At 45.6% G+C, this 13313-nt stretch overlaps 1 protein-coding gene across 2 annotated transcripts; it reads right to left on the reverse strand.

The window, feature by feature from the left end:
- Positions 1-1441: 1441 nt before the first annotated feature.
- NUDT9 (nudix hydrolase 9) lies at positions 1442-13136 on the reverse strand. Of its 2 annotated transcripts, none has more exons than XM_080369738.1 (8): positions 12986-13136; positions 10778-11014; positions 6639-6734; positions 5764-5850; positions 4346-4457; positions 3780-3926; positions 3445-3529; positions 1442-2051 (listed from the first exon to the last, which is right to left on the reverse strand). In XM_080369738.1, the coding sequence occupies exons 2-8, from the start codon at positions 10969-10971 to the stop codon at positions 1876-1878; spliced, it is 897 nt and encodes a 298-aa protein (XP_080225864.1). In that variant the 5' UTR covers positions 10972-11014; positions 12986-13136; the 3' UTR covers positions 1442-1875. The 2 variants fall into 2 exon arrangements, with proteins under 2 accessions (XP_080225864.1, XP_080225863.1); XM_080369737.1 differs by lacking the exon at positions 12986-13136 and adding an exon at positions 12651-12920.
- Positions 13137-13313: the final 177 nt, after the last annotated feature.

The following is a 13313-nucleotide window of genomic DNA, read 5'->3' on the forward strand; positions in this document are numbered from 1 at the left end:
TTAACTGCTATTAATTCTAACCTACTACTAATTCTAACCTTCCATTCTCTTCTTACTCTGCAGATAATAGGAAAACTATGAACATCTCCTGCAGAACACTGTTGCTTCTAGATAATCTTCCTTCCCACCTTTTGTCTCACTAGTGCACTGGAAACTGAGGGTAACAAGCAAGTCCTATTTCACATGCCCACCTCTGAAGCCAGTGTCAGTTACAGTGCACAGCTCTCTCAAACCTTGTCTGATTACTTGTTAAGCTTGAATAAATGCTGAGCATTTAATTTCTTAGCTGTCTTCATCTTTTCTTAAGAAAAAATATACCCCAAAATAGGATTATTTCAGTGATCCTGTTTCCAAAGACCAGGAGTAGAAAGGGAAAGGAATTCCTGAAGCTGGCAACATCTTTTGTCCATTCCAAGTTTCATTGGTTCTCTCAGGTCTTGATCTGGCCCTACTATATATTACCCAGTCTCCGTACTATGCTGAAGACAGATTAATCAAAATAATTTCTGCCTAAGCCACCACTAGATCTTACGTACAATTTGAAGAAAGTTTGTGTAAACCAAGTCTATGGAAGCTTCTACTGCAACAGAAAGCATTTATGCTGTTTTATTAATACCACAGAATAAATCAAATGTGGAGGAAGAGGTGAATTGGATTGGAAGGAAAAGTTAGTAACTCTTAGCATTACCTTTCGTTTTGAAAGGAACATACTAGTAACTCTACGAGACTCTCAGGGTTCCCTTTATAAATGCACGTCTTCCCCAGATTCAGCTAACTGGGACACAGGGGTGGTGTTGAAAAGGAGCAAGCCCTAAAATCATTCATTAGTTAAGCAGGATGTGGCCAACAGTCTCAATAATGCATGAGCATGCCACAGTCCTGTCACACAAGGTAATTCCAGACCATGACATTTATCACCACCCTGCTTCAACACACAGCTCAAAATTCATTAAGATCCCTTTCCAAGTCTCAGCCACAACTGTCAGCTGTTACTGTCACCAACTCTTGACATTACTACACAATTAACAGCAATTACACCTTGATTAAAAACACAGGGAGCTGTTGTGCAGCTGTTGTGCAGCTCTTGTTAGCAGCATGAATGCACAGAAGGTCCACATCAGCCTGCTGACTGCAAATTATGCACATTACCTAAACTGCAAAAAAAAAAAACCCAACCCATAATTTACAAGGTAATATTTTAATGCTGCTCTTTCCAGTGATCCTGTTTATGGCACAGTCTCCCCAACAGCTGTACTGCCATAAGCAGTGGGAAGAAAGGAACCTCAAAATCCAGCTCCCAAAATCAGTCACCAAGTTACATCCTCCAACAGTTATCTTTTTAGATACAGGCACTGTCAGACATTCAGTGTGAATACTGTAAATTAGAAAGCAATTAAATGTGAAAACTACTCTCTCAATAGAAAAACACTGAAAAGACATATTAAGTGAAACAACTTAGAAAAGAAACTTCACTTTATTATGCAGCACTTAAGTCATCATTCAGGTTATCATCCTACAAGTCTCACTCACATCCCTTAAGGATTTATACTCCTGACAAGAAATCAGTGCAAAAATACAGAGCTGAAGTGGGCAGCCTCTGAACCACAACCAGTCAGAATTCCAGGGTCATCATGCAAATCTGCAGATACTATGAAACAGCTGCAAATAACGAAGACAAAGCAAAACAAGGTAACAGCTCCACATTCATCTCATTTCTCACTAAGAAATCAAAAGCAGCAATCTGAAGTGTCTGAGAAAGCCTCTATTTGTCAGTGCCAAGCATTTCAAAGAATTTCCACTGAAAAGGACAACGTCATCAGTTTCAAAGCTGGAAAATGTATTCTCCCCTCGGTGTCTGTTGGTTCCTCGTTTACATCACTCACAGCACTCAGGACCAGGATCTTCACTCCAGTGGGCTCCCCATTTCTCAGTCACAAGCTTAATGAAGTAGCTATGACTTGCATACAACTTGAGCTTCTCACTGATATCAACCCACTTCACTACTCCAGCATCATCACCTGCTTCCAGAGGCAAGTTATCCATTGTCTCACCTGTTCACAAAACAAGAGTTAGGACATGCTATTGCATCTTCTCTCCTGCTTTTCCTTCTTATATCTGATCAGTTCCACCCTTCCACATGGCTCCTTCACAGGCAGCAACCTTCAACTGCTTCTCAGAGAGAAGCCAATTAGGTTCCTCACCGATTCTGTGCCAGAAACCTTTTTCATACTTGCAATATTTTAAGGCAAATCTGAGTGGCAGAAGTGGTGTTAACTTCTAGGTTACCATCAGCAGCCTGACAAGTTACAAGAAATCATTATGACAGCATGTACTCACTACTGCAAGTTCAGCCAATCCCTCTAGCTTGATTTTTATTTGTTTCGCTAACATTTGACTGCTTCCTTTCTCAGGTACTCTTCTACAGGACAAACCAAATTCTAAAACTTTATATAAACTTAGAAAACCAGAATAATTAAAATTTTACTGAAGGCTCTAAAATAAGAAATAGCACTTAAAGAGGCATGCAGAAAAGCTTCTGAATTGCTCTTTGAAGTTTCTTACTCTGTTTCCAAAAACAGTCCCAGGACTTCACAGACAAACAACAGAAGAAATGCTTTTATAAGTACTACAAAATATATAATAGAAACAAAGACCAAAGGAACAGTATCGTCACTGTTTCTGGGGGCTGATAAATCAAGAACATGTGACAAGTGAAGCATCACCACTGGTATCTACTACCCAAAACAAAGGGGAAATGTTCATGTCAGAGTCTTCATGTAATGATGTCTCTGACACAAACAAGTTAGAGACACCTAATTAGACTGACTTACCTTAAAGGTGAGATATGAGAATCCAAAATAACAGATCAATCTAAGAACTACCAATGTATGCCCATTCCTACTGGGTTACAGAAATAAAGTGAGGTCCAACAATTAATCTGGCAGAATAATCAGGATAAAATGTCTCAGAGCAATTACAACACCGAAACAATAAATGCAGTGAAAATCTGCCAGCAGCAACGCTCCTGAAGCACACACTAGCTACTAAAGGAAAAATAACAAAGGAAACTGACTAACCTTCCACCCCAAACTCATTAAAAAGGGAAATTAAGCCAACTCAAGAAATATAGTGACACGAATTGTCCAATATTCTATCTCCGTACAAAGATACATGGTCCATAGCTTAGAACTAGCTAACGAATAAGTTTTCAGGCAAAGCCATATATTTCTTATTTCAAGACTGATGGAAACCAAAAAGGACTACCTGTCATGGCTGAACATCTTTGGAGACAAGAAACCCTCACACCTATTGGTTTAAGTCCAATATTTTACACCTGACTTGCATGCTCCCCCAATTTCAGTCAGTCTCAGCCCAACACATATCCCAATTTCAAACCCACATGCAGAGCAAAAGCCAACGAAGAGCACACGTGGAGATACCCACCGGTTTCATCATGATAGTTCACAGCCTCTGTCTCCATCCAGGCATTATCAGTGTTACGAGGATCATCCACATAACCTCTGTACACCTAAGGCCCCAAACAAACCAAAACAAGCTCAGTGTCACAACAGACAAGGTGGAATCAATAAGAAGATTTTTTTTTCTTTCCCTCTGGTACATTTGCCATTAAGAGTTTTCAAAAGTCCCTTCCATCTCCTACACCATGAAAACCCAAGCATCACAGCTTACTTTCATTTGAGCCACACTTTTTCAAGTTCCACACAGCTGAGAGTTACATGCATAGCTCAAGAGGCTATCACAAGAGAGACAGAGCTCACCACAAAGTGTTCCTGGCTGAACAGCCTGTGGAGTTGCTTCTCCAATTCTGCTCTCTCCTCAGGTGATTTCTGCAAGGAGTTCAAGGCCTCCTCCCCAAATTCTCGCTTCAGGGTAGCACTAATCTTCTCCCCTGGGTCCACCATCCCCTTGGGAGGCAGAGAAAGAAAAAAAGACGATTATCCCTCAGATTCCTCTTCTTTTACTGTCCTTTGGCTCTTTATATATTGCATCCACCTGCATCGTACCCTGGACATGAGAGGAATTTTACATTTAGTTGTAAAAGCAAATATACACATCCTTCAAAACCTGCAATAAATTAAATTGTGCCTGCATTGAGCAAAAGGTATGGTCAGAATTAAATATGAATACCACCTTGCAATGCAGAAACAGCAGAAGGCATACCAGGTGATGCTTGGGCAAAGCTAAATCAAGGAGCATTTCTCCTCACCTCTGCAATATGAGGTCGTTCCTTAAAAAGCATGCTTTTAACACACGCACACCAGTTATTGCCTCATGGCTTTACCAAGCGGGGAAATGTCTACCGTCTCCAGAGCTTTGCTCTTACCCCTGGAATGGCCCACTCTCCACAGTCTCTCCTCTTGATAGCTACAAACTGTAAGATGTTTTTGCCAGTAACTGGATGAGCAATTTTATTGCCACTTCCATCCCTCTTCCACCTGCAGCAAACGACAAACAAGAACATTCTTTGCTACTTCTTCACACAAGGCCCTGAGAAACTGCAAGGTCACCTGTAGGGGCGGTGGGGGGAAGAAAGCAACAAAAGAACAGTCATGGGGGGGGCTGGAGGGCACGGCACCAGCGGGTGCTGTCCGGCACGATCACAACCAAGGGCAAAGCACCGAGTTAGCTTTGCACACCTCTACCAACCTTCCTCAGCCAGAGGGGCAGAAACCACCCCAGAGGCACATTTCTGTAGCCACACTGACAGCAGCCGCTCCTTTGACAGCCACATCCAGCACACCCCACCAGGTGCAACACTCACAGAGCTGCACTTGTGCCTATCCATGAAGATAAGCATGCCTTCTGCTAGAACAGAACATGCATTCAGGCTGCAATACCTCTGACCCATGCACTCAGCACGGGGCCACAAACACCCATCATTGCCTTCAGTAAAGAATTAAGAACCACGTGTAGTTAAAGCAAAAAGCTATCTCAACAAAGACAAAATAAAAACAACTTGTCTTTTACTTTCAAGGAACCAGCTCCGTAGCATTGGCAGCCTTCTGAAAGAGGGAAGTAAAATGGATTAGGGTGATTTTCACAATGGTTCTACCTTCAGCATGGCACTTCCTCCCTTGCACCTTTGGTAACTATACAATCTTTTCTGAATTTCTTTGTGCAAAACAGTTAACATGTATGCACAGACTCGGCTGGCAAAAGCACCATGAAAACAGAGCATACATTCACAAAAAAAGAGAAGCCTAACCCCACCTCCTCCTGCAAGATACTAGGCCAAGTTAGTATTTCTTACAGAGCAAAAGCAGGCACACTGCTTTTTTTCCCCACTGTTGACTCATTACAACAGAAAAACCTACTCCTGCAATCCAACGTGTCTCATCTAAGGCCTTTTGGCATATTAGTTATACAGTAGCACAGTACCACCTAATCCTGTCAATTTTTACATTCATTAAAGATGATTATTTGTATAATGTATTTCTGCTGAATTATGCTTCCTGGGTTAGTTTTTGAAAAATCTGTTTCCTCAGCATTTCAGAAGCTATTGCTTGACATAAGCAGTGAGTCCTTACTCTTCTCCACAGACAAAGACTAAAAAATTATGAAATTCATGTTCCACATGTCTATCTCCTTTCAGACATCCATATCTGAAGGGGCTTACACATTCAGAAATACACACAAGAGGCCTGCGGAAAGTATTAGCCTGTCCAGAGATGCACAGAAAAAGCAAAATGCATGGGTTTTTTTACTCTACTGCAGGGCACTTTTCAGCCACCCGTCCCTTACCTAGTTACAACAGGATCAGCAGCATGGTTTGGTCCCCAGCGCCCTAACAATCCTCTGCCTGTGAGGCCAGTCCTTCCTGCTGGATTTCTGAAATAAGTAGCACAGTACATTAAGCATATTTACTTCCCCACATTCAAAAGACACTCCAAGTATTCTAAAAAAGCAGCTTCAAAGCAGCTTAAATAACAACAAATAGCAGCAACATACATCTGGTGCTACCATGTGCTTTAAAGAGCAAGAGAGCAAAGCATGCTTTTCTTCTTCATCAATGTCTTTTTGTGTTTCAAAGTACAGGAAAAGGAATATACAAAATGGCTTTGTCATTTCCCAGATCTTGTCATGTGATACTCCTGATCAAGTGTTACTCTCACTGTGCACACATGCTTGTCTGGAAATTGAATCTAGTTTCCAAGACCATAGATGCACAGAGCATTCAATTACGGACAAAAGGCAGAAAAAAAAAGATTAATTTTAGATAAGATTACCCATCTGGACTATGTCAGGATTTGTCAGTGGAAGGAAACGCCCTTCCACTCGACCATAGCACACAAATGGTACAAAAGTTTCAGAACCCAACAACTGGTCAAACTGTGGAAACAAGTAATTCAACAGACTGTTACTAACAGTTAGACCTCCTCTGTTCTCCAGTGTCACCACAATCCTGTTGTGGTAGTACTGGCTAACCTTTTAGTGCCTCTCTGCCACAACCTTCTTCCAGGAAGAACTCTCTGGCCCTGAGGTCTCATTTTTCCTTTCTCTAGGGGACACTACCTTGATTTTGTTCTAGCAGACACCATGTATCAAAAACGATAGACCTGTAAGAGCTCCAAAACTACATCCCTGAAATGAATATGCAAACGAAAAAAAACACTCACCGGGGCCTCCCGTTTTCAACCACATACAAACCATTCAGACTCTTCCTTTCCACTTCTCCATCTCTCTCATTGAATTTGGGAGAAAAACCTTTATCACTGCATGGGAAAGAATAATTTAATATAGGTAAGTTATAAAATGCAGAACACCCCTCTGCCCTACAAAAGCTTGAAGGCCAACCACCAGACTGGCAATACCCACCTGACCAACAAGCAGTTTTCACCAGAACTTAAGCTAAATGCCCTCCTTTTCCTATAGGAAGCTATAAAGTCTCAACCTCTACCAATGACAGTCTCCCTGTACTTAGTTCTGCAGACATAAGCACACCCCTCTAAAGTATTTAACATTGCATCTCTCTAGATTTTTATTTAGCCAAAGTGTTTCAAAGGTGTTATTGTTAAGGTTAGAATCATAGAATTGTTTAGATTTGAAAAGACCTTTAAGATCATAAAGTCCAACTGTTAACCCAGCACTGCCAAGTCCACCACTAAACCATGTCCCTGAGCACCACATCTACACATCTTTTAAACATCTCCAGGGATGACTACTCCACCACCTCCCCAGGCAACCTGGTCCAATGCCTGACAACCCTTTTGGTGGAGACATTTTTCCTAATATCTGATTTAAACCTCCCCTGGCACAACTCAAGGCTGTTTCCTCTTGTTTTATTCCTTGTTACTTGGGAAAAGAGACCAACCCCCACCTGCTTATAAGCTCCTTTCAGGTAGTTGTAGAGAGTAATAAGGTATCCCCTGAGCCTCCTTGTCTCCAGGCTGAACACCCCGGCTCCCTCAGCCGCCCCTCACAACACTTGTGCCCCAGCCCCTTCCCCAGCCCCTGCCCGTCTCTGGACACGCTCCAGCCCCTCAGTGTCCCTCCTGCAGCGAGGGGCCCAAACCTGAACACAGGATTCCAGCGGCGGCCTCACCAGTGCCCAGTGCAGGGGGACGGTCACTGCCCTGGTCCCGCTGGCCACGCTGTTGCTGACACAAGCCGGGATGCTGCTGGCCCTCCTGGCCACCTGGGCACGGTGCTGGCTCCTGCCCAGCCGGCTGCCCACCAGCACCCCCAGGCCCTTTCCCCCCAGGCACTTCCCAGCCGCTCTGCCCCAGCCTGGAGCGCTGCGTGGGGCCGGTGTGACCCCAGGGCAGGACCCGGCACTCGGCCCTGTGGAACCTCATACAAGTGGCCTGGGCCCACGGATCCAGCCTGCCCAGACCCCTCTGCGGAGCCTCCTGCCCTCCAGCAGATCAGCACCCCTGCCCAGCCGGGTGTTGGCTGCAGACTCGCTGAGGGGGCACTCGATCCCCTCGCCCAGATCACAGACAGAGACACGAACCGGGACCGGCCCCAGCGCTGAGCCCTGGGGAACACCACGTGTGCCCGGCCGCCAGCTGGATGTGGCTCCATTCCCCACCCCCCTTTGGGCTCGGCCAGCCAGCCAGCCTTTTACCCAGCCCGGAGCGCACACCTACAGGCCGCGAGCAGCCGGTTTCCCCAGGAGATGCTGTGGGACACGGTGTCAAAGGCTTTACTGAAGTCCAGGTAGACAGCACCCACAGCCTTTCCCTCATCCACTAGGTGGGTCACCTTGTCACATAAAAGAGATCAGGTTCATCAAGCAGGACCTGCCCTTCATACAACCCTGCTGGCTGGGCCTGATCACCTGGCTGTCCTGCACATGCCCATGTGATGGCACTCAAGATGACCTGCTCCATAACCTTCCACAATACAAAGGTCAGGCTGACAGGCCTGTAGTGCCAGATCCTCCTTCTGACTGTTCTTGTAGATGGGCATCACATTTGCTAAATTCCAGTCTTCTGGGACCTCCCCAGTTAGCCAGGACAAAGGAGATATTAAGCACCTCAGCCTTTTCCTCATCTTTTGCCACTATGTTTGCCCCCACATCCAATAAAGGGCAGAGATTCTCCTTAGCCCTCCCTCTGTTGCTAATGTATTTATAGAAACATTTTTTAATTGTCTTCTACTGCAGTATCCAGATTAAACTCTAGCTGGGCTTTCCCCTTCCAATTTTGTTCCTGCATAACCTCACAACATCCTTGTGTTCCTGCATAATCCTCAAAACAACCTCCAGAGTTGCCTGCCCCTTCTTCCAAAAGTGGTAAACTCTCTTCCCCCCCTCCCACCCCCGAATTCCAGCCAAAGCTCTCTGTTCAGCCAGGTGGGTCTTCTTCCCTGCCAGCTCATATTTCAGCACATGCGGACACAGCCTGCTCCTGCACCTTTAAGATTTCCTTCTTGAAGAATGCCTAGCCTTTCTGGAATCCTTGACCCTTCAGGACTTCCTCCCAATGGACTCTGTCAACCAGCCTCCCAAGCAGGGCAAAGTCTGCCCTCTGGAAATCCAAGGTAGCGGTTCTGCTGACCCCCCTCCTTCTCCAAGAACTGAAAACTATCATTTTGTGATCACTATGCTCAAGACTGCCTCCAACCACCACATCACCCACAAGTCCTTGTCTGTTCACAATAGGTCCGGTGGGGCACCTTCCCTAGCCGACTCACTGACCAGCTATGTCAGGGAGTTATCTTCCACACGCTCCCGGAACCTCCTAGACTGTTTCCTCTGTGCTATTTCCAGCAGACATCTGAGAAGTTGAAGTCCCCCTCAAGAACAAGGATTAGTGATCCTGAGACTTCTCCCAGCTGCTTGTACGATGTTCCATCTGCCTCTTCATCCTGGTTGGGTGGTCTGTAACAGACTCCCAGCATGATATATCTACCTTGTTGGCCTTCCTCCTGATTCATACCCATAAACACTCAACCCTATCTTCATCATTAAGCTCTAGATAATCCAAACACTCCCTAACCCATGGGGCTACCCCACCGCCTCTCCTTCCTTGCCTGTCCCTTCTTAAGATTTTATAGCCACCCATTGTAGCGCTTCAGTCATGCCAGTCATCCCACCACGTTTCTGTGATGGCAACTATGTCAGTTTTTCTGCTGCACAATGGTTTCCAGCTCCTCCTGTTTGTTGCCTGTGCTGTGTGCACTGGTGTAGATGCACTTTGGCTAGTTAGAGAACATAGCAAGACGTTATCCACTGAGAAAATGAAAAAAAGATTTTACTAATTAAAAAAATTGAGCAGAAATGTTTATTACATATGATTTTTCAAAATTTCCAGCTAATAATCACAGATTTTCAATATTAGCTTAATGCCAACCTCCTATGTCCACCTCTTGGTAGAGAAGCAGCTGTCTACATAAGCTTATTTCCTTTTCCAAAAGCAATTCCTCTCAAACCATCACAGATTTCAAACTACTGACTAGCTTCTACCACACATAATTAATTTAGGAAGTTACACTAATACCTAAAACATTACTCTGCATTTTCAAGCACTACCAACACCTACTAAAAGATTACCTGACACTTTTCCAACTATCCCTTGGCAAAACATCAACCACCCTACAGAGCCTGAAGAGCAGTGTGCCTTGCAATCGGCAGAATACTAAAACAAATTAGGAGCAAGTCGAAGCACATGTTCACACAGCAATGGGAAACAAAAAAGGCAAGGCTGAAACCTCAAGTGCCACTGTTTTCTGATCTTTCTACACAGATGTGCATATGCAGGAATCACCATTTCACATTATCACAAGTTATACTGGATGCATGCATCTTTCTCACCAAGAAGCATAATACAGCATTCCTCGAGAGGAGAATATACACACAGAATCAATTAAAAAAATACACGTTCACAGAAAGTAATCATGCATTCAACCTGTCACATTTCCTGGGTCAGAGTGCTCAAGTACTAAACTTCTACCTTAATTCTTTTCTCATCTTGCATTCAATCCATGGACAAGTAGATTATGAAAACGTTCTGCCAAATTCTTAGAGAATTAGATTTTTACTTAGCTCACAACACAGAGAAGCAGCGCTACACAGCATCAACAGCTATTATTCAAATTAACACTACTCTTATCTCAATCACCAGCTCAGTAAAATTATGTGTCAAAGACCTTCACAGCTATCCCAAACAATTCAGTTCCCTAACCAGCATTCTTCTAGGTCTTGAATTTCACACGTCACTGTCTCACTTAAACTGATGATCTTATTAACTCAGCTGATCACTGTTTTCTGCTTCCATGTTCACAGGAGAAAAGAGCCACAATTTTCACTCACTTGATTTGGGGATCTGCCCAACTGGGTCCAGCCAAAACAGACATCGCAGTGTACTCCACAGGATTATAATCTTTCCACTCAACCAACCAGCCCACTTTATCTTTAGGAACTTGGCTACGCTCAACATGCGATCCTGGGTACGGCGAGGTAAGAGCTTTGCTGTGGTAGAACTTAACATTATAACTGTTGAACATGTTAACAGGTTGAAGATGAGCCCAACAGTTCGCAGACAAGTTACTGAAAGAAAAAAAGAAAAAAAGCACCTCATTCATTGGGCTTCAACCCTGTCATTTAATCCCAGATCTTCACAGTACACTATAGCAAGCAGAACAGAACACAAAACATCGCTCAGTAATACATCATTGCTTCTTTCAGACATCATGCAAATGTATACCGGGACAACAAATTCTGAATTTTATCTTCAGCTTCTTGAAGCAGAAGAGTATTCTGCTAGACACACATGAAGATTTCATAGCATGAGTGACAAGCTGAGAACTAAAACTGCCATTCTGTACTGTGTGGAACACTGACCAGTTGTTAATCACATACAAGGAACACCTCAGAGATATTTACCATAAATGCAGCAGAAAGGCCTGCTTGAGTATTAAATCTCAGTGCGGGCATTTCACCAACAAATCGGCCCAGCCTTACAAGAGTCCTGCTTCCACATCCAGTGGTAACGCAAGTAAAAACAAGAATCAAGATATTCAAATGCCTGAGGAACACAGCTCCACAAGTTGCTGTGATCAACAACATATTATTTTGTACAATACTGAGCAGGATAACACATACCTTTTTCTTCAATTTCTAAGAAGGCCAGAACTATCAGACTAGTTAAAAGTAAATAAAAAAATACTCGACATCTTTAGTATTTTATTTTGCCATGGGTTTCAAAGAACTGAAAAACTAGTCAACCATCAAATATTTAACAGCAGATTGGGTTAAAGCGCCTGATCACCAGCTCTTAAAAACTCTAGAAAGATTTCCTTCAATGCACAAGGTGGCCTTCCTGTACTTTTTTTTTTTTTTAACTATTACAAAAATCAAGAGTATTCACTCCAGAAAAGATGCTCAAAGCTCAGTAAGGGACTGTAAGCTACAAGGGTATTCTAGAAACAAGATATTTATCGGTTCTTAGTGAAAACTTTTTTTTTTTTATAAACAGTAAGGAGTCACTTCAAGCATACAAGGAAATACATCTCTGCAAAAATACAACCAGGTTTTAGTAACATCTGAGCAAGATGATGACGGGACCAATCAAAAAAGCAACTCATACACTATTAACCCTGTTATTTGAATATAGATGTGAATATTGGATTATAACTAGCAGAACAGACCAGGCTTTTTAAAAAACACCGGTTCCAGTTCTAAATTTCTCATTCATGCTATTAAATCTTCAGGTCCCTCTAGGGGGCTGGGTTCATCTTCAAGCTGAAGTTGAGAATTCCTTGGTCACAGTTACAGCATGCATGTTCAGCCACGTGCACTGCTGGGGTGATGCTGTCACCTCACAGATCACCTGAGGCTCATAACATCTTTAACAGAAGAGGGAGAAAGGCTGCACTTGATAGGTGCCAACCTCCACATGCAGGTCAGTGTTACACCGCTCTTCTGGTTTTGAAAAAGCGCATCAGTCCAGTTTTAAAGACTGATGGTTATTCCTGTCATGTCCCAAAGGGACAAGCTCAGCTATGCAGCACATCCCACCCCAAGCCCCCGGGTGGCAAAACAGCCCTGAGGCCTTGGCCCAGCAACGAGGCGGCCCCTTGAGAGCGGGACAGCACCGCAACGGGACCAAAAGCCAGCAAAGCCCCCAGCTCAGGAACGCTCCGCGGCTGAGGAGCGCCAGCCCCAGCCTGGCAGGGCACGGTACCTGAGGGGAGAGCGGCACCGTTGGGCGCATCGGGCAGGCCGGGCGGTCAGCGCAACAGCGAGAGAAAGCACGGCGGCTGCCCTCGTGAAACCGAGTGACGCTGACACCGAGGGAAACATCGACGCCGCCACCGGCCCCGCCTCGGCTCCACGAGGCTGGGCCCGGGCACAGGCCTCCGGTGCGGGCGCCTGACCCCCCCGCCTGGGCAGGGCAGCCCGCTCCGAGCCACCCCCGGCCAGGCCAGGGAGCCGCCAGCCCCCTCCCAGCGTACCCCTGGGGCCCAGCCCCGCCACCCCCCCCACTGCCCGCCCAATAACCGCCGCCGCCCGTACAACCTCGCCCCTCATCGGCCGGGCCGCCGCCAATCGCGAGCGACGCCAGCCCGCCGGCTTGTCCCCGCCCGTGGACACGCCCCTCCCCAAACGCCGCGCTCTCATTGGCTGCGGCGGCCCTGAGGCGTGCAGCCGGCTGTTGCGCTCGGGTCGCTGCGCGGTGTCGGCGATCGCGGCGGCCGCCTCTCACGGAAGCCTGTGCCCGGCCGGGGCGCGGCGGGAGGGGCCGGTGCCCGCCGGGGGCGGGGCCTCTGACTGACGGGGCGGGCAGCGCAGGGCTCGGCGGGCGGCGGGCGCCCCCTGGCGGCGGTGGAGGGACGCGCAGCCCTAC

The sequence above is a fragment of the Falco punctatus genome (assembly GCF_963210335.1).
Source record: "Falco punctatus genome assembly, chromosome: 1".
Lineage (NCBI taxonomy): Eukaryota > Metazoa > Chordata > Aves > Falconiformes > Falconidae > Falco > Falco punctatus.

Coding starts and splice junctions, on each gene's coding strand:
- NUDT9 (XM_080369737.1), bottom strand. CDS start 12,769: ATGTTTCCCTCGGTGTCAGCGTCACTCGGTTTCACGAGGGCAGCCGCC. Junction 5,851..6,638: donor GTTGAAAACGGGAGGCCCCG/GTGAGTGTTTTT, acceptor TACTTATTTCAG/AAATCCAGCAGGAAGGACTG. Junction 2,052..3,444: donor GAACTATCATGATGAAACCG/GTGGGTATCTCC, acceptor TTTTGTGAACAG/GTGAGACAATGGATAACTTG.